We start from the raw sequence: 24,362 nt of genomic DNA on the forward strand, positions 1-24,362 counted from the left end.
TCTTCTCCAAGCTGAAAAGTCCTAACCTCTTTAGTCTTTCCTCATAGGGGAGCTGTTCCATTCCCCTTATTTTGGTAGCCCTTCTCTGTACCTTCTCCATCGCTATTATATCTTTTTTGAGATGCGGCGACCAGAATTGTACACAGTATTCAAGGTGTGGTCTCACCATGGAGCGATACAGAGGCATTATGACATTTTCCGTTTTATTCACCATTCCATTTCTAATAATTCCCAACATTCTGTTTGCTTTTTGACTGCCACAGCACACTGCACCGACGATTTCAATGTGTTATCCACTATGAGGCCTAGATCTCTTTCTTGGGTTGTAGCACCTAATATGGAACCTAACTTTGTGTAACTATAGCATGGGTAATTTTTCCCTATATGCATCACCTTGCACTTATCCACATTAAACTTCATCTGCCATTTTGATGCCCAATTTTCCAGTCTCACCTGTGCCTCTTTCTGAATTGTTGGTTAGCGATCACGGATCGATGGGTCCTATCTATCATTCGCCAAGGGTATCATTTAAACTTCATGAGTGTGCCCAGGGACCCTCCCCCGTGCCCCTCTTGGGGTCAGTCTCCCATTCAGGAGATCTGTTGTCCGAGCTCTCTGCCCTAATTCATTCCAGGGTGGTTGAGCCGGTTCCTCTGTGGCAACAGGGGATGGGGTTTTATTTCCGATATTTCCTGATCCCCAAGAGGAACGGGGGACTCTGTCCCATTCTGGATCTGAGGGCTCTAAATCATTTTCTAAAACAAGAGAAGTTCAAGATGCTCTCCCTCAGCACTCTGATCCCTCTCTTGCAGGGAGGGGACTTGCTTTGCTCCCTCAATCTTAAGGATGTGTATGCGCACTTTGAGATCTCTCATAGTCACTGGAGATGTCTCCTCTTCTTAGTGGGCTCCAGGCATTTTCAATACAGGGTGCTGCTGTTTGGCCTCACCTCAGCACCACACATCTTCACCAATTGCCTAGCACCTTTAGCAGTGCACCTGCACTGTCTAGAGGCGCAGGTGTTCCCTTACATAAACAACTGGCTCATCAAGAGCAGCTCTTAGCAGGGAGCACTTCGGTCTCTGCACTTAACCATTCAGGTGTTGGAGTCTCTCCGGTTCGTCATCAACTACCCGAAATCCCATCGGACTCTGTCCCTGCACCTGGATTTCATTGGTGCCCAGTTGAAAATGGCGGAGGGCAAGGCATATCTCCCTCTTGACCGAGCACTCACCTTGGCGAGCTTGGAGCGTCTGAGCCAATCGGTCACTGCCCGTCTTATGCTCCGCCTCCTGGGCCACATGTCCACAGTCCATGTCACTGCCTTTGCCTGCTTACACATGCGCAGGGTGCAGTGGAACCTTCAGTCCCAGTGGCAGCAAGCCTCCCAGGATCTCAATATGCGCATATATGTCACCCCACCACTCCAGATTTCCTTGTCCTGGTGGGAGGACCTAACCAATCTGGAGTAGGGGGTTCTTTTTCAGTCCCCCTCCTTACAAGTTGTCCTCACCACCGATGCATCGGTTTGGGTGGGGTGCCCTCTTGGAAGGGGCTCCACACCCAGGGCCTGTGGTCAGCTCAGGAGGCTCAGCACCAGATCAACTTCCTGGAGCTTCGAGCAATCCGTTACAGCCTGTGGGCCTTCCAGGACCACTTGGTGTCCAACTCGGTCCTCATCCAGACCATCAATCAGGTAGTGATGTGGTACATCAACAAACAGGGAAGGATGGGATTGTTACTTCTGTGCCAGGAGGTGGTTCCTTCTGTGCCAGGAGGTGGTTCAGATTTGGTTTTGGGCCTGCTCTCAGAACATGTTACTTCGAGGAGTGAACCTGGCGGGGACAGAGAATGTAGTGGTGGACCAGCTCAGTCAAGCTTTTTGGCCCCATGAGTGGTCTCTGGACCTGGTTGTGGCGAACATGGTCTTCCATCTGTGGGGAACCCCAGACGTGGATCTGTTTGCCTCCCCCCTGCAATAACAAGGTGGAGTCCATTTGCTCCTTCTACCGAGAGGACGGATAACCAGCCTCGGATGCCTCTGCCTACCATTGGGGCAAGGGGCTTCTGTATGTATATCCTCTGTTTCCACTGGTGCTGAAGACTCTCCTGAAGCTCCAGCAGGATGGGGGAACCATGATCCTCATAGCCCCCTGTTGGTAGCTTCAGGTTTGGTTCCCCCTCCTGCAGGACTTCTCAGTCCTGAACCCAATCAGTCTGGGCACCTCCTCAAGCCTAGTCACGCAGGATCAGGGAAGGTTGCGTTATCCCTGACAGCCTGGATGTTGAAAGGCCAGTCTTTGCAGCCCCTGGCATTGTCTGACGAGGTCTCCCAGGTTCTGGTTGCCTCCAGAAAGATTTAGACTAGAAAGTAGTACCGCCTGAAATGGAAGAGATTTACTGTCTGGTGTGAGCAGCATTGGTTGGATCCGTTTACTTGCTCTACCCCAAAGCTCTTGGACTATTTGTTGCACCTGTTGGAAGCTGGTTTAAAAACCAATTTAATCAGAGTGCATCTCAGCGACATTGGGGCATATATCACGGGGTGTCTGGTATGCCCATCTCAATGCAACCACTGGTTGGGTGGTTCATGCATGGTCTGCTTCAACTGAAGTCCCCTCTGCCCCTTCCACCTATGTCTGAAACCTTAATGTGGCTCACCTCATGAAGGACCCTTTTGAGCTTATGTGCACGTGTGACCTGAAATATCTGACCTGGAAGGTGGTCATCTTGGTTGCGGTCACCTCAGTGCATCGGGTCAGCGAACTTCAGGCGTTGGTGATGTTACCCACCTTATACGAAGTTCTTTCACAATAGGGTGGTTCTCCATACTCAACCTAAGTCCTTGCCTAAGGTGATGTCAGACTTCCATCTGAATCAGTCTGTCATCTAGTCTACCTTCTTTCCGAGACCTCATTTGCATCCAGGCAATTAGGCCTTGCATACTTTGGATTGTAAGAGAGCCCTGGCGTTCTATCTGGAGAGAACTGTGGGCCATAGACATTGCACATCGCTCTTCATCTCATTTGATAAGAACAGAATGGGAGTTGCTGTGACCAAGCACACTGTCTACCTGGCTAGTGGACTGCATCTTATTCTGCTATGTGCGAACAGGGTTGCAGCTTGAAGGCCATGTTAAGGCTTACTCTGTCCAGGCCATGGCAACTTTGGTGGCTAACTTGCGTGAAGTACCCATGGCGGAGATCTATAGAGCTGTAATGTAGAGTTCTCTCCATATGTTCGCAGCTCACTATTGCTTGGACAGAGATGGCCGCCAGGATAGTAGCTTCAGCCAGTCTGACCTCCATAACCTTTTTCGGGTCTAAACCCAACTCTTCCGCCTAGGGCCCTATTTTTTCGGGTTCAGGCTGTCTTCCTCTCTTACCAGTAACACCTAGATTGTTGTGCCCATTGGCACCTGTTTGGTGTCTGTTCGCTCCATTCAGAAGCAGCCTGCAACTAGGTATTCACCCATATGTGAGGACTACCATCTTGCTATTCTAGGAGAAAGCAGAGTTGCTTACCTGTAACAGGTGTTTTTCCTAGGACAGCAGGATGTTGGTCCTCATGAAACCCACCCACCACCCCGTGGAGTTTGGATTCCTTTGTTTATTTTATTTTTGTAGTTCTCTGTAACAAGACTGAAAGGGGACCCCGCACCGATAGTGGCATTCTGGGCATGCTCAGTGTGCCAGTAAAAGTTCTAGAAACTTTGCAGAAGTTTTCCATGCTGGGCTCCATCTGATAATGTCACCCATATGTGAGGACTAACATCCTGCTGTCCTAGGAGAACATCTGTTACAGGTAAGCAACTCTGCTTTATCAGTCTAAATTGCTAAATCGGCATATTAAAGGACTTATGCACCTACATTCTAGCTGCATAACTCATTATGCGGCAAGAATTTAGGATTTCCTAGCGTGTAGCAGATGGACTCAGGACCAATGGGTATAGTGTACTCCTGTTAGCAGTTGGAGACTGATCAGATTTCAATCTGACGTCAGCCCCTAGTACATATACCCCTGCAGGAAGTGCAGCTCCTCAGTATTTTCCGTCTCCATAGCAGTTAGGGACTATCTGCACGATCTCAGAGCGTTAGACCAAAATTAAAGAACAAAACCGAAATTTAAAGAAGAAACCTATCTGAAGACGAGCCCCGCACTCCTGCGGTGATACCCTCGGGTCCCTCCCCCAGTTGAGTTTCCCGAGGTGATTTCCGTGGTCCCTCGGAGGTGAGCCTCGGTCCGGTGGCCGATTCGCGGCAGGGACCTAGCCCCCGAATCGTCGGGCGCGGCGTAGAGGCAGCTTCGGTCCGGCGGCCGAATCACGGCAAGGACTTAGCCCCCAATCTCGGGCGCGGCTGAGAGGCAGCGGGTGCACCCCCTCGAGCGCGGTGGTGAAGGTATTTGCCCTCTCCCCCCGCAGCCGGAGACCGCCCGGAGCAAAACTGGGAAGCGCCGAAGACAAGGTAAGGTGGAAATCTTCTACTTAATTCGGTCTCCGAAGATCGAGGAGGAGCACAGGTCGGCGATCGGAATCTGTGCCACCGGGTTGATCCGCCCTAGCAGGGCTAGGCCCCGGCTGTTCCAGGGTCTGCCCACGTGGAGACCCTCCAAGGAGGTCGCCATATTACCCGCATGCTCGCCGTCACCATCTTGACCTTGTTCGCCGCGCCGCCCGCCATCCGATCCAAGCGCACAAATTAAGCTAAGCGCACAAAATTATTTGTGCGCATAATCTTAGGCGCACATAAAACCTTACGCGCACAGTACAAGGCGCACATCTACGGCTAGGCGCACATCTGCGCACATATATCAAACGCAATGGAGCGCATAAGAGCTTACGCGTCCACAGAAATGGCACTTCCAGAAACAGGAATAAAAGCTCAAGGCCTCTGCCCAGCATGCCACATCAGAACCGCACAGAGCGAGGAAGCAGACGCCCTATGCGCACACTTTGAGGAGGCCCTGGGAGATCCAGGTCAGGGCCAGTGCTAGCTCCTCAGGGGACACCCCGAACCTAGCAGGCCCCAGTGAGTCCATCCCACAGACGGGGACCCCCAGGGAACCGGCACCCCTAAACTTAGACTCAGCATCGATCTCCTGGGTAGAGTTATTTAAAGGGATTCACGCCTTTGTCAAAATGCAAACTGAACCCCGGGCGGACCAGCCATATGCGACACCGGAAGACCCTCATGCCCCAGGACCCTCGAGGCCTAGGCACAGGCTCCCACCACCCAGAAGCCCCACCTACGGGGACACAGATTTCTCCGAAGAAGAAGTCGAGCCCCTTGAGGAGGGAGAACTTCTCTCGGGGACAGAGCCACACCGAACCATGAGACGCTTCTTCTCAAAGGATGAGTTTCTGGACCTTGTATCCCAATGCCTATCAGAACTCGCTATCCCGGGCCAAGGCACCCCGGGGGAACCTAGAATGAACCCCCTGCTGGAGGGCCTTCGACAGACGTCTCGCCATTTTCCTCTCTTACAGGTGGCACAACAGCTAATTGACCTGGAGTGAATGCGCCGGAGTCCTCATTCAAAGGGGGTCGAGCCTTATCGACCATGTACCCCCTGGACCCAGCAACCAAGGAGCTTCTGGCGTGCCCCAGAGTGGACGCCACAGTTTGCGCGGTCGCAAAGCGCACTACCATTCCAGTGGAGGGAGGAGCGGCGCTCAAGGATGCACACGACCGGCGACTGGAAGCCATACTAAAACAAGCATTTGAGGTGGCAGCCATGTCCCTGCAGATTGCGGCCTGCTGCACCGTGGTTACACGTTCCTGTTTATCCCAAGCCAGGAACAACACCCCGGGAGAAGACATGGAATCAGCACTATCATTCCTCACTGACGCGGCTTCCGATCTAGTGCGCACAGCAGCCAGAGGAGTGTCATCCACAGTGGCAGCCAGGAGACAACTCTGGCTTCGAAATTGGTCGGCTGACGCCTCCTCCAAAACACGCCTCACGAGAATGCCCTTCAAAGGATCCCTCCTGTTCGGCAGCGAACTAGAGAAACTGGGTAACAAATGGGGCGACTCCCCATTACCTCGCCTGCCGGAAGACAAGACGAAGAGAAACCAGTGTCCTTTTCCCAGGTCCACCAGAGGCAGAAGCTCACAGCGCTTCAACCCTTACAAGAACAACTATCAAGCGCCCTACCCTACGGGCAGGAACCAGTCCTTTCGGAACAAATACAACAAGAGGGGAACCAGCTCGGGTCCAGGCCCCAGCCGCACCCCACAATGAGATTCAGCCGACCCATCCAAGGGAAGAAGCCATAGGGGGCAGGCTAACCCTATTCTACCGCAGATGGGTCGAGATAACTTTGGACAAGTGGGTCCTAGCCATCATCCGAGAAGGGTACTACCTGGACTTCCTTCGAACCCCTCCGGTCAAGTTCATGGAATCTCCATGCCACGACCCCCGCAAGAGGGCGGCAGTAGAAGCTACACTGACCAGACTTTTGGCCCTCGAGGCCATAACCCCGGTACCTACACGGGAAACAAATACTGGACATTACTCCATTTACTTTATTGTACCCAAGAAAGAGGGCACATTCAGGCCCATCCTGGACCTCAAGTCTGTCAACAGACACCTAAGGATCCCACGCCTCTGCATGGAAACCCTAAGATCGGTCATACGTGCAATACAGCCAGGAGAGTTCCTCACATCCCTGGACCTGTCGGAGGCCTACTTACACATCCCAATTCATCAGGAACACCAGCGCTACCTACGCTTCAAGGTCCTGAATCGTCACTACCAGTTCCGGGCACTACCCTTCAGGTTAGCCACTGCACCCCGGACATTCACCAAGGTAATAGTAGTGGTGGTGGCAACACTCAGGAAGGAAGAAATCCTTGTTCATCCTTTCCTGGACGATTGGCTGATCAGAGCAAAATCACCGGAGGAAAGCCACCAAGCAACCAGCAGAGTCATAGCCCTACTGGAAAGCCTGGGATGGGTAGTCAACACAAACAAGAGCTCCCTACAGTCCTCGCAGTCGCTGGAATACCTAGGAGTCCGATTCGACACCAAGGAAGACAAGGTTAGCCTGACCCCCACGAGGAGATCAAAGCTGTGGGACCAGCTCCAGACCTTGCTGAGCGCCCCTCGTCCCACAGCATGGGATTACCTGCAAGTCCTCGGACTAATGGCATCCACACTGGAAGTGGTGCCATAGGCGGGGACCCACATGAGGCCCCTGCAATGCTCACTCCTATCACGGTGGAGCCCACGATCCCAGAACTATACCGTAAGTTCTCCACATCTCTAACATACATAAGGATCTGGAGAGTCTTTGAGGCCTGGTGCGAAGACCACAATGTCAAACCACGTTCCTCTAAAGTTCCCGTGATCCTAGAATTCTTACAGAACGGACTACAGAAGGGTCTGTCCCTCAACTCCATCAAGGTACAGGTGGCCGCATTGTCATGCTACGGCTCCAGGAGCGAGGACGACAGCTTAGCCTCGCACCCAGATGTATCATGCTTCCTGAAAGGAGTCCAACACATTCGCCCGCCACTAAAGTGGCCAGTGCCCTGTGGAACCTCAACCTCGTCTTGGAATTCCTAGCGGGATCAGCCTTCAGACCCCTCCGAGGCCTGTCCCTCCGTCTGTTAACCTTGAAGACTGTGTTCTTGCTGACTGTGTGCTCGGCCCGCCGCATCTCAGAGCTACAGGCCCTGTCCTGCCGTGAGCCATTCCTCAGACTCACCCCGGGGATCATTCAGCTACACACGGTTCCCTCCTTCCTCCCCAAAGTGGTCTCACACTTCCACCTTAACCAAACCATCTCACTACCTGCGATGGACGGCTTGAAGAAGTCGGAAGAAGCCCGTAGTCTACGCCATCTCGACATCGGCAGACTCCTATCCAGATATCTGGAAATGTCGGAACCAGTACGAAAGACTGACCACCTTTTCGTCCTTCACAGCGGGAAGAGGCAAGGGGAAGCGTCCTCGCGGGCAACCATTGCCCGCTGGATCAAGGAAGTCATCAAGGCGGCCTACGTAGAAGCGGGAAAACCACCACCTCTACAGGTCAAGTCCCATTCCACCAGAGCCCAGGCGGTTTCCTGGGCAGAAACTAGAATGCTGTCACCTGCCGAGATCTGCAGGGCGGCAACGTGGTCCTCCATCCATACCTTCTCCAGATTCTACCGGCTGGATGTTCAGGCTCGGGAGGACACAGCATTTGCAAGAGCAATCCTTAATGGACCACGGGCAGCCTCCCACCCAGTTCGGGAGTAGCTTTTATACATCCCATTGGTCCTGAGTCCATCTGCTATACGCTAGGAAATGGAGAAATTACTTAACTGATAATTTCGTTTTCCTTAGTGTAGACAGATGGACTCAGCAGCCCACCCTCGGCTGCCACTATACATGGTCCTTCAACGATTCAAGGGTAAGCCATGCTTTCATTTCCCTAGGGCATCCACCCTGCCGGGTGTCGACGCTTTCCGGTTGGGCACACTGGCGGAATCCAACTATAGTCAACCAACCAGTTCAAGTTAATCAAGTTTTTAACGTTCTAACAAAAGTTATCTAAGTTAATCATATTAAGTTAATCAATCAGTCAGTCACACATATATCCACAATACTTTGCGAGGAAGAATACTGAGGAGCTGCACTTCCTGCAGGGGTATATGTACTAGGGGCTGACGTCAGATTGAAATCGGATCCGTCTCCAACTGTTAACAGGAGTACACTATACCCATTGGTCCTGAGTCCATCTGTCTACACTAAGGAAAACGAAATTATCAGGTAAGTAATTTCTCCAATATAAGTTGGAGGCAGGTTGGGAGGACCAGAGTTAGCCACGTATTCAGAGTTAGCTGCTTAACTTATGCAGCTAGCTCCAGTCATGTCGCTGACCTGTTCTAATGTTAGCCGTATAAAAATTAGTCAAGCCACTCAGCGGCTGAATATTGGCCCCATAATTATTTCTGATGTTATAAATGATTTTTGAAGGCCAGTGTACTGTGAAATCAAGAGGAAGAGAGGGAGAAAATAAGGGACGGACATGTGACTTACACTACTTGTTGATTTATAGTCTATGTGTTCATGATTAAAGTTGACATTGGGCAACTGCGCTCTATAGGCTGCCTCAGTGTAGTGATGAGTTATATGTAATTGCATGTGTTCATTTGAATAGTTTTCAGCAAGTTTTCTTTGGTCTTGCCAAGTAGCTAACGATATTCTGATATTGTTCATATACTGCATTATTGATCAATGGACTTAGTCTAACTGGCATGTAAAAAAAGAAAGTTTGATACTACAAAAATATAAAAAAATTGTAAGGGTTGTAACCTGCTTTCAGATTTTTGACCAATAGGTATTAAAAACTACTCATAATTATGAAACATACTAGGAAATCAATCTTGCTGTGTCCCAGTATCACAAATGAGAGGGATAGATGTGGAATAGGTGAAGTTGGCATGAAGTATTATGCTACCATTTTCTTGTTTCTTTTCTTTATTAGAGCTGGAAAATTTGAAGACCAAAGAAAGCAAATGTTGTAGGTGAGACTTGTTTACAATTTCTGTGGAGTGGAGGAGTAGCCTAGTGGTTGGCGCAGCAGGTTACAACCCAGGGTTCAAATCCCACTGTTGCTCCTTGTGATCTTGGCAAGTCACTTTACCCTCCATTGCCTCAGTTACAAAATTAGATTGTAAGCCTTGTCGGGATTGGGAAATACCTTTAGTACCTGCTTGTACTCCTATAGTACCTGGTTGTAATCTGCTTTGATGTACACTGTGAATATAAAAATCTAAATAAATAAATAGACATAGACTAGACCAGTGGTTCTCAACCGGTGTGTCGCGACACACCAGTGTGTTGCCAAGAACACCAAGTGTGTCGCCACACTTCCCATTCCCCCGCTGACCCAGCTGCCTTCGCCCAGGCTTAAAATGCTAATAGCCTGGCAGAACGCAGCAGGACAGCTGAAGTCAGCGGCACCTGCATGCTCTCTTCCTGCCTCCTGCAGCCCAGAAGTGGTGAGCAGCGGGTGCGTGCGCGGGAAGAACAAACCATGCTAGTGCAGGCAGCGTCAGCCCGAAGAAAAGAAGAGAGGCGCAACCTGAGGAATGAGCTGCGCAGCTCGGAGAAAAACAAAGAATGTCGTCAGCTTCCGCGGCCGATGGGACTCCTTTCTCCGCGAGGGCTGAAAATGAAGGAGGTTGCTGCTGCCTTTAGGGTTAGAAGTGGAGGAGGTTGCTGCTGCCGCTAGTTCGGGGGAAGGGGGGAGAGTGAGTGAATGAGCAAGCATATGTGGTTGGGATCCTGTGTGTGTGAGAGAGAGCATGTATGTGAATGATTGAGAGCCTGTACATGTGAAATAGAGTATGTGTGTGATTGAGAGCTGGTTTAGGTGAGGGAGCATGTGAGTATGTGATTGAGAGCCTGTGTGTAAATGAGAGAGAGCATGTTTGTAAGCATGCGAATGAGAGTCTGTGTGTGAGAGAAAAAGACAAGCATGTATGTGTGTGATTGAAAGCCTGTGTGTGTAAGCGTGAAAAGATAGACAGCATATGTGTAAATGTGTAATTAAGAGCCTATATAAGAGAGAGAAAAAGCATGTGTATATGTGAGCAATTGAGAGCCAGTGTGAGAGAGAGAAAGTTGCAAGCAAACCATCCCTCCTCCTGCTAATTCAAAACAGTCTCAGGGCACCTGGATATCAAACATTCCCAGGTATGCAGAGCAAAAAATTGTTTGTATCCTTATTTTTCATTACTGGGTCTTTGTGTCTGCTATTTTGAAATATTGTATTGGTATCTAGAAATATTTTATGAGTTTTTAATTATTGGATATTTCATTCATCCGCTGTTTTGAAATAATCTGTTCTTTTTGTTAGTATGGTTTTACTGCTACTGATTTTATATTTCTCACAGGACAAGCAGGATGGTTGTCCTCACAAATGGGTGACATCGAGGATGGAGCCCTACCATGGAAAACTTCTGTCAAAGTTTCTGGAACTTTGACTGGCCCCTACTGGGCATGCCGAGCACGGCACCAACCCTGCAGCCAGCAGGGGTCCCCCTTCAGTCTTCTTTTTTCCGTGCAGCAGTAGCCACGCGGTGAAGGAGCTCTTACCACATTCCTGACAGGAATTTCTTCACGGACTTCTTTGAAGTAAAATTCACCCCACAGGGGTCCCTCCTCTATCTAAGTTTAGCCCGCGGTACCCGGTAAGTTTTTGTCGTTTTTACCGTCTATTACCGTAGACTTTGGCCCTTATGGCCTGCTGGCCGTCGACCGTCCCACGGCTAAATTTTTGGTCAGTGGCCATGGCGTCTGGGTTCCGTCGGTGCCCAGACTGTACGCGCACCATGTCTATCACAGACCCTCACAGAGTCTGTGTATTATGCTTAGGGAATGAGCATGATGTCCTGATTTGCACCAAATGTGCCCTTATGACACCAAAAGGTCGCAAAGCTAGGATGGAGAAGATGGGACTCCTTTTCCATGCTCACACTCTGACGCCGTCCATCGCATCGACTTCCTCGGAACTGGCACCGTCAAAGTCATACCATCATCGGCAACCTCCCGGTGACCGTCTGCCATCGACGTCTCCACGGCCATCGACTCCCGTCCCTTCCCCCGAGGATCGAGGGGATCGGAGGGAGAAGCATCACCATCGACATCACAAGTCTCAGACCGTCGAGGAATCGAAGTCATCGACCTCTGTACCGTCCGAGCCTCCACCGAAGAAGTCTCGTTCAGAAGCGGCACCGTCCACTTCTGTTTCTGAGACACAGAGGCAACCCTCACCCCATCGGGGTTTGGGAGCCACGATTCCACCGGTGACAGTGGTCCCTCCGCCTCCCTCTTCCGCGGAGCCGGGTCTCGTTACCCCAAGTCTCCGGGAAGAACTGGACCGGCTGGTCCAGGAGGCCATCGATAAGGCGATGCAACGGTTCCAGATTCCTTCGGCACCGACTCCGGCACAGAGAGTAGAACCGGTCACCGACCCGATTCCAGCAGCGCTGGCACCGCTGCTCGCCCGGATGGAAGCACTCATGACCGCCCTTCCACCGGTGATACCTGGGTCACCGACAGCACTGGTGCGCTCCCCGATGGCAAATTCATCTGGTGGAGAAACACCGTACCGAATTCCTCCGGGAGTGGTTCCATCGATGCCGTGTCGTCCCTCGCCACAGATTCATTCCTCCGGGGCGATACGCACATCGGCTCCACTGATGCCTTCGATGCCGGCACCGATGCCTCCAAAAGTATTTTTGATGCCCCCGGTGATTCCTTCGGGTTTCTCGGAGCCTCAACCGGGACCTTCAGGTATCCAACACCCTCGTGGTCATACAGGTCAGCAACCTGATCCTTATGACACCTGGGGTGATGATACTTCCACAGACACCGATGATTTACCTTCCCCAGCCTCTCCTGCTGAAAGCAGAAAGCGTTCTCCCCCTGAGGACCTCTCTTTCATCAATTTTGTGAAGGAAATGTCGGAATTGGTCCCTTTTCAGCTTCAATCGGAGCAAGATGACAGGCACCAAATGATGGAGTTACTCCAATTTCTGGATGCCCCAAAAGTCATCACTTCCATTCCAATTCATCAGGTTTTTCTGGACCTTCTAAAAAAGAATTGGGAAACTCCTGGATCTGTTGCTCCAGTAAACAAAAAAGCTGACTCTACTTACCTGGTACAGTCAGCACCTGGCTTTCAAAAACCTCAGCTAGACCACCACTCTGTTGTGGTAGTCAGCTCAAAAGAAAGCTAAAAGAATGAAGCCATACTCATCCATACCTCCTACTAAGGAAAACAAGTTCCTAGATAGTATAGGCAGAAGAGTATATCAAGGGGCCATGCTCATTTCCAGGATAGCTTCTTATCAGCTGTACATGACCCAATACAACAGGGTCATTTTCAAGCAGATACAAGAATTTTCAGATACCTTACCAGAACAATTCCAACAACACCTTCAAACCCATGTAACTAAGGGATTTGAAGCTGGGAAGCATGAGATAAGAACATCTTATGACATCTTCGATGCTTCCACTAGACTGTCTGCTACGGCCATCTCAGCAAGACGCTGGGCTTGGCTTAAGTCCTCTGACCTTCGCCCAGAGGTTCAGGACAGGCTCTCTGACCTGCCCTGTTTAGGGGATAATTTGTTTGGTGAGCAAATTCAACAAATAGTTGCTGAATTAAAGGATCATCATGAGACCCTTAAACAGCTCTTGTCGATTCCTTCTGACTTCCCTTCTAAACAACCATTTAAGAAGGAACCTGAAAAGTCATTCTTCCGCCCACGGAAGTACTATCCCCCACAATCCAAGTCTAGGTCAACGAGGCTGTATCAAAAACCTCAGCCTCGCCAACCTCGAAAGCAAAAGCCCACAGCAGCTCCGCAACCAGGACTTGCATCGGGGTTTTGACTTTCACTTAAAGAGCAGATGCCTAATCCCTCTAGCAAGCATACCAGTAGGAGGTCGATTAAGCCATTTTACAGAAAAATGGCATCACATCACCACAGATCAATGGGTGCTAGCGATAATTGCACAGGGTTACCATCTAAACTTCCTAACTCTTCCTTCGGACTCTCCACCTCTGCAAGCGTGGAGACTTACCAACCACTCTGTTCTTCTAGAGCAGGAAGTTTCCCTTCTCGTCCAGTCAAACGCTATAGAACCCGTTCCTCTCTTACAACAAGGACTAGGGTTCTATTCCAGGTACTTTCTGATCCCAAAAAAGTCAGGAGGACTTCGACCAATCCTGGACCTACGGGCCCTCAACAAGTACCTTCACAGAGAGAAGTTCAAGATGGTAACCCTGGGCTCGCTTCTCCCTCTGCTGCAAAGAGGGGACTGGCTCTGCTCTCTAGACCTGAAAGACGCTTATACCCACATTGCGATAACTCAGGCTCATCGCAAATACCTCCGATTTCTAGTAGGCCAAAACCACTATCAATACCGAGTGCTCCCATTTGGCCTAGCATCCGCACCACGAGTTTTCACCAAATGTCCCGTAGTGGTTGCAGCGTTCCTCAGGAAGGAAGGTGTCCATGTCTACCCCTACTTGGACGATTGGTTAATCAGGGCCCCAACCCAGCAAATCGCTCGGTCTTCCCTGACCCTGACAATTCAAACTCTAATTTCTCTAGGGTTTCTTGTCAACTACGAGAAATCCTACTTAGTCCCATCTCAAACCTTATCCTTCATTGGAGCAGACTTGGACACCTTACAGGAAAAAGCCTTCCTTCCTCATCAACGTGTCCAAATCCTTGTGTCCCTAGCTTGCCAGTTGCAGTCTCAACGCACAGCAACAGCTCGCCAATTTCTCATTCTGCTGGGACACATGGTCTCCTCAGTTTGTGACTCCAATGGCCCGTCTGGCCATGAGAGTCATGCAATGGACTCTGAAATCACAATAGATCCAAGCCACTCAGCCTCTGTCGACCATTGTTCGCATCACCGATGCACTCCGTCTTTCTCTTGCCTGGTGGAAAAATCAATCCAACCTCCTACAAGGCTTGCCCTTTCATCCACCAGATCCTCAAATAATTCTCACCACCGACGCTTCCAACGTCGGCTGGAGAGCCCATGTAAACAGTTTACAAACCCAAGGATTCTGGTCTCTAGCGGAAGCCAAACACCAGATAAATTTCCTGGAGCTTCGAGCAATCCGATATGCTCTCAGGGCTTTTCAAGATTGCCTATCAAATCACACAATCTTGATTCAGACGGACAACCAGGTGGCCATGTGGTACATCAACAAGCAGGGAGGCACAGGCTCCTTCCTTCTCTGTCAGGAAACTGCGCAGATTTGGGCAGAAGCCCTCTCCCGTTCGATGTACCTCAGGGCCACCTACTTGCCGGGTGACAATGTCTTGGCAGACCGGCTGAGCCGTGTCTTCCAACCACACGAGTGGTCACTCAATCCCTTGGTAGCAACCTCTCTTTTCCAGAAATGGGGTTATCCCCTCATTAGACCTCTTTGCGTCCCCTCAGAACCACAAAGTGGACAATTACTGCTCTCTCATTCTGAGTCAGCACTCTTGGCCCAGGGATGCATTCTCCCTCACGTGGACAACCGGTCTGCTTTATGCATTCCCCCCACTTCCTCTTCTGTCGAAGACTCTCGTGAAGCTACGTCAGGACAAGGGAACCATGATCCTGATAGCACCGCACTGGCCACGCCAAGTGTGGTTTCCTATACTCCAGGATCTCTCCATCCGCAGACACATTCCCCTGGGAAAGGACACGCATCTGATCACTCAGAACGACGGATGCCTCCTCCATCCCAACCTCCAAGCCTTGTCTCGGATGGCATGGATGTTGAAAGGTTAGTCCTTCAACCACTTAACCTTTCGGATTCAGTTTCTCGTGTCCTGATCGCTTCGCGAAAGCCTTCCACAAGAAAATCTTATTCTTATAAATGGAAAAGGTACACATCAAGGTGCACTTCTCAGTCCCTTGATCCCCTTTCCTGTCCAATTTCTAAATTTTTGGACTATCTTTGGCATTTATCAGAATCAGGTCTAAAGACCTCTTCCATTAGAATGCATGTCAGTGCGGTAGCCGCCTTCCATAAAGGTATCGGGGGTGTCCCTATTTCAGTACAACCCCTTGTAACACGCTTTCTTAAAGGCTTGCTCCATTTGAAGCCACCTTTATGACCTCCGGCCCCATCTTGTGACCTTAATCTGGTTCTTGGTCGCCTTATGAAACCACCTTTCGAACCTCTTCACTCCTGTGACCTTAAATATCTCACATGGAAAGTGATTTTCCTTTTGGCTATCACTTCAGCTCGCAGGGTTAGTGAGTTCAGGCCCTAGTTACCTATCTGCCTTACACTAAACTCCTGCAGGACCGGGCGGTACTCCGCACTCACCCAAAATTCTTACCTAAGGTAGTTTCGGAATTTCATATTAATCAGTCCATCATACTACCTATTTTCTTTCCCAGGCCCCATGCCAATCCAGAAGAACAGGCTCTGCATACCCTTGACTGTAAATGGGCTCTAGCATTCTACCTAGACCATACAGCTGCCCACACGGAAAGCACTCAATTGTTCATCTCTTTCTACCCTAACAAATTGGGAAAGCCAGTGGGTAAGCAGACTCTCTCCTCCTTGTTGGCGGACTGCATATCCTTCTGCTATCAGCAAGTGGACATTCCATTTCAAGACCGTGTTAAAGCACACTCTGTGAGGACCATGGCGACTTCAGTAGCACACCTACAATTGGTGCCGCTTCCTGACATTTGCAGGGCTGCCACATGGAGTTCTCTCCACCCCTTTGCAGCCCACTATTGCTTGGACAAAGCCGGAAGACAAGATTCCATTTTCGGCCAGTCTGTCCTTCATAACCTCTTTACGACATGACGTACCAACACCCTTCTCCCTGCCCGGTGGGGTTCAGGATGCCCTCTACCAAATCCCACCCCAGTTGTTGTGCCTGTTGCACGCCTTTGGGTACATTTGGTGCATGTTCGGACATCCTCAGCTCGGTACTCACCCATATGTGAGGACTACCATCCTGCTTGTCCTGTGAGAAAGCAAATGTTGCTTACCTCTAACAGGTGTTCTCACAGGACAGCAGGATGTTTGTCCTCAAGAAACCCGCCCGCCATCCTGCAGAGTTGGGTTCATAACGTTTTATTATTTTATTTTTCGGCACTGCCTGTAGCTTTTAAATAAGACTGAAGGGGGACCCCTGCTGGCTGCAGGGTTAGTGTCATGCTGGGCATGCCCAGTAGGGGCCAGTCAAAGTTCTGGAAACTTTGACAGAAGTTTTCCATGATTGGGCTCCATTCTGATGATGTCACCCATATGTGAGGACTAACATCCTGCTGTCCTGTGAGAACACCTGTTACAGGTAAGCAACATTTGCTGTTCTTCAAGATCACTAGTGCATTAGGAGCTAGAAGACTTCTTTGATTCAGGCATTAGGCTGCTGGTTATTGCTCCAAACTGCATCTCTGCAAAATGTCTTGCAAAGAGAGTTTATTTGGTGAAATACTTGAAAGACTAGTCATGAGTCCAGGTGAATCAAAACCAGAAAGACTTCCTTAGGATAGGTCAAATTTTAAATTTTACAGAGGGTGCCCAAAAAGCTTGAATGAATGTTTTACAAAGAGTGAAGAGAATTGCTGTACTGGCAGTACTAAATAAATTAATGAAACTAAGAATGTTGTCTCCTGTTCCATTTCAAGAACAAGAGCAAGGATGGTAGTTGTCATACTTTGAAATTCCAAATGATATATTTAAAAAAAGGGGGCCCTTACAGACCAATTCTTTGCTTTGAGTTTCAAAGAAAACTGATTAATACTAGGGGCCTGATTTTCAAAAGCATTTACATGTTTAATGCTGGGCTTTTAAAGACACGCCCACTATTGAACAGCAGAAACTTGTGCTCTTTCAGAATTGTCAATTGGAAAAATATGCTGAGCAATTGGAGTTTCTTTTGTTAAAAATCTGGGATTTATATTTGCAATATCTATCTTCCCGTGCAAGAAGTTTAGTCTTAAATGACTTAAGCACCTAAGTCTAGTAGAGCGAAGTTTGTTATAGTATGTACTTATTGTTTTGCTTTATTTTTATCTACCTCCCTGAGAGCAAATTGTTATGGGATGGAAGGGGTGCCGAAATGGGGAGTTTTAGCTCCTCTGTGTTGTCATTGTTGTCATATTGCCGGGGTGCTTCAGAGTCCCTGCACCCTGGTTAATGCTTGATGTTACGTTGTCAACAAAAATTTCCTAGCGTGTAGCAGATGGACTCAGAACAAATGGGTATAGAGTGCTCGTGCTAGCAGTTGGAGACTGATCTGACGTCAGCACATGGTACATATACCCCTGCAGGAAGTGCAGCAACTCAGTAATTTCAGTCTCCAAAGCAGTTTGGAGCTACCTCATGCTCGCTGAGCGTTTTTCCAAATTCTAACGACTAAATTCATAGAAGAATCCTACCTGAAGACGAGCCCCACACTCCTGCGGTGATACCCTCTGGTCCCTTCCCCAGTTGAGTTTCCCGAGGTGATTTCCGTGGTCCCTCGGAGGTTCGAGCCTCGGTCCGGTGGCCGACTCACGGCAAGGACCTAGCCCCCGAGTGAGAAGGGCTCGGGCGCGGCATTGAGGCAGCCTCGGTCCTGGTGAGGACTTGGCCCCCGAGCGAGACGAGTTCGGGCGCGGCCTAGAGGCAGCGGGTGCACTTCCTCGAGCGCGGCGGTGACGGTATTCACCCTCTCCCCCCGCAGCCGGAGACCGCCGGGTCGCAGCCGGGAAGCGCCGAAGACAAGGTAAGGTGTACATCTTTACTTTTGCTGGTCTCCGAGGAAGCGAAGATTAGCGGTGTCTGCCTACGGGGCAGCCCGCCAAGGAGGTTGCCATTTTTGCCTGCCTGCTCGCCATCGCCATCTGCCCTGGTTCGCCGCCTCGCTCTGGCGCTCAGCCAGACTAGGCACACAGGCGACGGGCGCCTATGTTAGGCGCCCGAAAATAATTGGGCGCATATTTAATAGAGGCACACAACATTGATTAGGCGCACGCTGATAGGCGCACATTGCTAGACGCACGTTGATAAGTGCACATTAGTAGGCGCACATCTTTCGCGCATATTACAAGGCGCATACTTCGGCTGGGAGCGCACCGGATAACAGACGCGATGGAGCGTATGAGAGCCCATGCGTCCGCAGAGCCGGCACCTCCGGAATCAGGCATAAGAGCTCTAGGCCTCTGCTCTGCATGCCACCTCAGAGCCACACAGAGCGAGGAAGCAGACTCCCTACGTGCCCAATGTGAGGAGGCCCTGGGAGTTCCAGGCCAGGGCCGGTCCCAGCCCAGCGTACTTGCCAGTTCCTCAGGGAACACCCCGGATTTAGCAGGCCGCGGTGAGCAGCCAGGGAACCCTAGAGACTTGGTGCTCTAAGACTAGAACCTGCTTCGCTCTCCTGGATGGAATTATTCAAGGGGATTCATGCCTTTGTCAAGATGCAGTCTGATCCCCGAACGGACCCATACGTACCGGAGGACCCTGCCCCTGGATCCTCAAGACCTAGGCATGGCCACTCGCCACCCGGAAGCCCCACTTATGGGGATTCAGATTGCTCTGAGGAAGAAGGCGAGCCCCCCAAGGAGGGCGAACTTCCCTCGGGGATAGAGCCGTATCGAACCATGAGACACTTCTTTCTTAAGGAGGATCTCCCAGACCTGGTCTCTCAATGCCTGTCGGAGCTGGCTATCCCGGGCCACAGCACCCCAGGGGGTCGGGCCTTGTCTGGCATGTACTCCCTGGACCCGGCAACCAAGGAGCTGCTGGCGTGCCCCAAGGTAGACGCCATAGTTTGCGCAATTGTGAAGCGCACCACCATTCCGGTGGAGGGGGGGCGGCCCTTAAGGATGCACATGACCGGCGCATGGACGCATTCTAAAACAAGCCTTTGAGGTGGCAGCCATGTCCCTACGAATTGCGACCTGCTGCACCGTGGTGACGCGTTCCTGTTTATCACAAGCCAGGAACAACACCCCGGGAGAAGAAATGGAATCATCCCACTCGTTCCTCACTGACGCTGCCTCCGACTTAGTCCATACGGCAGCCAAGGGAGTGTCATTCTCAGTGGCAGCCAGGAGACAGCTCTGGCTACGAAATTGGTCAGCCGACTCCTCCTCCAAGATGCGCCTTACAAGAATGCCCTTTAAGGGATCCCTCCTGTTCGGCAGCGACCTCGAGAACCTGGCTAACAAATGGGGCTCCTCGCCATTGCCCCGGCTACCAGAAGACAAGTCAAGGAGGAACCAGCGCCCTTTTCCTAGGCCATCCAGAGGTAGAAGCTCGCAACGCTTCAACCCTTACAGGGCTCGCTACCAAGCACCTCGTTCTCAGACCAGGAACCAGTCCTTTCGGGCCAGGCACAACAAGAGGAGAACCGGTTTGGGTCCCGGCCGCACCCCACAATGAGAATCAGCCGATCCATCTGGGGGAGGACGCCATAGGGGGCAGGCTAACCCTATTCTACCGCAGGTGGGTCGAGATTACTTCGGACCAGTGGGTCCTCGCCATTGTCCGGGAAGGGTATTACCTGGACTTCCTTCACCTCCCTCCGGACAAGTTTGTGGAATCTCCTTGCCGCCCCTCAAGAGGGCGGTGGTGGAAGCTACCTTGGGAAGGCTCCTGTCCCTAAAAGCCATAATCCCAGTGCCTGCATGGGAGATAAATTCTGGGCATTACTCCATTTATTTCATCGTGCCCAAGAAGGGGGGCACCTTCAGACCCGTCCTGGACCTCAAGTCCATCAACCGGCACTTACGGGTCCCAGGATTTTGCATGGAATCTCTGCGGTCAGTCCGAAGTGCCATACAGCCATGGGGAGTATCTCACATCCCTGGATCTGTCAGAAGCTTACTTGCATATCCCAATCCATCGGAATCATCAGCGCTACTTACGCTTCAAAGTCCTGGGACAACACTTTCAGTTCCGGGCTCTACCCTTCGGGTTAGCCACTGCACCACGGACCTTTACCAAGGTAATAGTAGTGGAGGCAGCACCCAGGAAGGAAGGAATTCTCGTCCATCCCTACCTAGACGATTGGCTGATCAGGGCAAAGTCACCGGAGGAGAGCCACCGGGCAACCAACAGAGTTATATCTCTTCTGGAAAACCTAGGATGGGTAGTCAACACAAACAAGAGTTTCCTACAGCCTTAGCAGTCGCTGGAATACCTCGGAGTCCGATTCGACACCCAGGGAGACAATGTCAGCCTGACCTCAAAGAGGAAATCAAAACTCTGGAATCGTTTGCAGACTTTGCTGAGCGCCACCCGGCCCACAGCTTGGGATTACCTACAGGTCCTCGGCCAAATGGCCTCCACTCTGGAAGTGGTACCATGGGCGCTGGCTCATATGAGACCGTTACAACGCGCCCTTCTATCTCGATGGAGCCCACGATTACAGAACTACACCATGCATCTACCTCTGCCGGCCAGAGTACGGCATCAGTTATGGTGGTGGCTGCAGCCCAGCCACATGAGCCGGGGGTCAAAAATGTCCTCTCCAACCTGGGCCCTGCTCACTACAGATGCCAGCCTGAGCGGCTGGGGAGCACACTGCGAAGAACTAACTGCCCAAGGGCGGTGGAACAGAGAAGCATCAGGGTGGAACATCAACAGACTAGAGGCATGGGCAGTCAGGTTGGCATGCCTGCGATTTGCCCACAGACTTCGCAACAGAGCAGAGTGATGTCGGACAATGCCACCACGGTGGCATATATCAACCGACAGGGCGGAACCAGAAACCGACAGGTATCCTTAGAAATAGCCCCCCTGATGGCTTGGGCGGAAGCGAATCTCCAGGACATCTCCGCCGTCCACATCGCCGGGAGGGACAACGCCACGGCAGACTTCCTCAGCAGAGAAAGCCTAAAGCCGGTGGAATGGCAACTGTCGTCCACGGCCTTCCAGATGATCACGGATCAGTGGGGGACGCCGGGCATGGACCTACTTGCGGACAGGTCCAATGCTCAAGTACCCAGGTATTTCAGTCGCAGGCGAGATCCTCTATCCCAGGGAATTGACGCCCTGGTACAGCCATGGCCTCGGGGGATCCTGCTATTTGCCTTTCCCCCATGGCCCCTGCTGGGCGCCATTATACACAAGATTCAGCGACACAGAGGCCTAGTTCTTCTGGTGGCCCCAGACTGGCCAAGAAGACCCTGGTACGCAGGCATGAGAAGACTACTGGCGGGGGATCCTCTACCCCTGCCTCTTCACAGGGACCTGCTGCGGCAAGGTCCCATCCTCCACGAGGATCCAGCTCAATTCTCTCTTACGGTCTGGCCATTGAGAGGGCTAGACTGAAGAAAAGGGGATACTCGGGGCCGGTAATAGATACAGTCCTCCGAGCATGCAAGTTCTCCACATCACTAGCATATATAAGGATCTGGAGAGTATTTGAAGCCTGGTGCGAAACTCACAGCACCAATCCACATGCCGCTAAAATCCCCATCATTTTGGATTTCCTGCAAGATGGATTTCAGAAAGGTCTGTCCCTCAATTCAATCAAGGTTCAGGTGGCAGCGCTATCCTGCTACGGTCCCAGGAGTGACGGCAACAGCACTGCCACACACCCAGACGTTTCACGTTTCCTGAAAGGAGTCAAACACATTCGCCCGCCACTGAAGTGGCCAGTGCCCCTGTGGAACCTCAACCTAGTTTTGGAATTTCTAGCGGGACCCGCCTTCAGACCCCTCTGAGGCCTGTCCCTTCGTTTGTTAACCTTGAAGATGGTGTTCTTGCTGGCCGTATGCTCAGCGCGCTGCATCTCAGAGCTACAAGCGCTGACCTGCCGTGATCAGTTTCTCAGAATCACTCCAGGGGCTATCCATCTTCGCACGGTTCCTTCCTTCTTACCCAAAGTAGTCTCACACTTCCACCTCAACCAAACCATATCCTTGCCAACCACGGAATGTTTGAAGAAGTCGGAAGAAGGTCAAATACTGCGCCATCTCGACATCTGCAGGCTGCTGTCCAGATACCTGGAAATGTCGGAAGCAGTACGAAAGACACACCACCTGTTCGTCCTTCACAGCGGGAAGAAGCAAGGAGAAGCGGCCTCACGGGCAACCATTGCCCGCTGGATCAAAGAAGTTATCAAGGCGGCCTACGTAGAAGCGGGAAAACCACCACCCCTACGGGTCAAGGCTCACTCTACCAGAGCGCAGGTGGCCTCCTGGGCAGAAACTAGGATGCTGTCGCCTGCAGAGAGATGTAAAGCGGCAACGTGGTCCTCCCTCCATACCTTCTCCAGATTCTACCGTCTGGACGTCCAGGCCAGGGAGGACACAGCATTTGCAAGGGCAATCCTAAACGGACCTCGGGCAGCCTCCTACCCAGTCCGGGAGTAGCTTTTGTACATCCCATTTGTTCTGAGTCCATCTGCTACACGCTAGGAAATGGAGAGATTACTTACCTGATAATCTCGTTTTCCTTAGTGTAGGCAGATGGAGTCAGCATCCCGCCCGGCTGCCGATATGCATGGGAATTCACCGATTCAAGGTAAGCCATGTTTTCTTGCATAGTGCATCCACCCTGCCGGGTGTCGACGCCTTCCGGTTGAGAACACTGGCGGTCTCCAGCTACTGTCAATCGGTCAGGTTAATCATGTTCATTTAATCAATCGGTCAGTCACACATATATCCATAAAGCTTTTGCAAGGAAGATTACTGAGTTGCTGCACTTCCTGCAGGAGTATATGTACCACGTGCTGACATCAGATCCGTCTCCAACTGCTAGCACGAGCACACTATACCCATTTGTTCTGAGTCCATCTGCTACACTAAGGAAAACTAGATTATCAGGTAAGTAATCTCTCCATTGTTGCAATAAAAAGATTAAACATAATGCTGAGCTTTACGCATGTATAAGCACTTTACCTGTGGAAGTGGGCTTTTGAAAATTGCTATAGCATATGCCTTTGATTTGTTAGTAAGTTTTTGCCCGCATTAGGTGTGAAAATTACTACTATAGTATTACATTTACATGCATAATTCTTTTATAAATTCACTTCAAAATAATGGTAAGGTTTATGTTGTGGACAAACTCTCTGAATGTACAAAGGGGAATATCATGGGAGTACCCAGATTGAATATGAAGACAACAGATACCAGTTTTAAGAGCTTGGAATGCCCTTTGCCAGGACCATTACACTCAGGTTGAGGAAAAATATAGCGTACAGGTCAATAAATAGATTAGCATCAAGTGTCATACAGCTATCATTATCCCAGGACAAGCAGGATGCTAGTCCTCACATATGGGTGACGTCACTGACGGAGCCCTATTGCAGGAAAACTTTCTGTCAAAGTTTCTAGAAACTTTTAACTGGCCCTGTGAGGCCACTGAGAATGCCCAGCATGCCATGATATTCTCTGCCACAGGGGTCTCTCTCTAGTCTTCGTTTTTCCGCGCTGCTGTAAGCATTGCGGATCAAGGAGCCTTGTGAGTTTTCCTCACAATATATCTGACTGAAAAGTCATCAAATTCTCAAAAAAAAATGTTCTCCCATAAGGGATCTCTCTGTTTTACACCTGCCGGTAAGTAAACTCAGTCTCGTTTTTGCTTTTAGTAAAAACTTTCTCATTTTCTTTTCCCATTTTTTCATAGACAGCTGTCGACAGAAAATGGCTTCCGGATTTAAAAAATGTCCGGTTTGTAATAGAACAATGTCCATAACAGATCCATACCTAGAGTGTGTTATCTGTTTGGGAGATAAACACGGTTTCATCCCGCCCTCAATGTGCAGAGATGACTCCTAAAGGAAGAAAACTTAGACAGGAGAAGATGGAACATCTTTCACCTTCAGCTCCTTCCTTCTCCTTTAAAATCAACGAAGTCGTCCCCGGTGGGGGTTACAA

The 24,362-nt window shown here is 50.6% G+C and overlaps 1 protein-coding gene across 1 annotated transcript in view; it reads left to right on the plus strand.

Annotated features, from left to right (window-relative positions):
• KNL1 (kinetochore scaffold 1) overlaps nucleotides 1–24,362 on the plus strand; it is a 629,191-nt gene that overhangs the window by 424,935 nt on the left and 179,894 nt on the right. The window contains 1 exon segment of the mRNA XM_029598563.1: nucleotides 9,481–9,520. Within this exon segment, the coding sequence (XP_029454423.1) occupies nucleotides 9,481–9,520 (40 nt within the window).

Source organism: Rhinatrema bivittatum, chromosome 4 (assembly GCF_901001135.1).
Source record: "Rhinatrema bivittatum chromosome 4, aRhiBiv1.1, whole genome shotgun sequence".
NCBI classification, from domain to species: Eukaryota; Metazoa; Chordata; class Amphibia; order Gymnophiona; family Rhinatrematidae; genus Rhinatrema; species Rhinatrema bivittatum.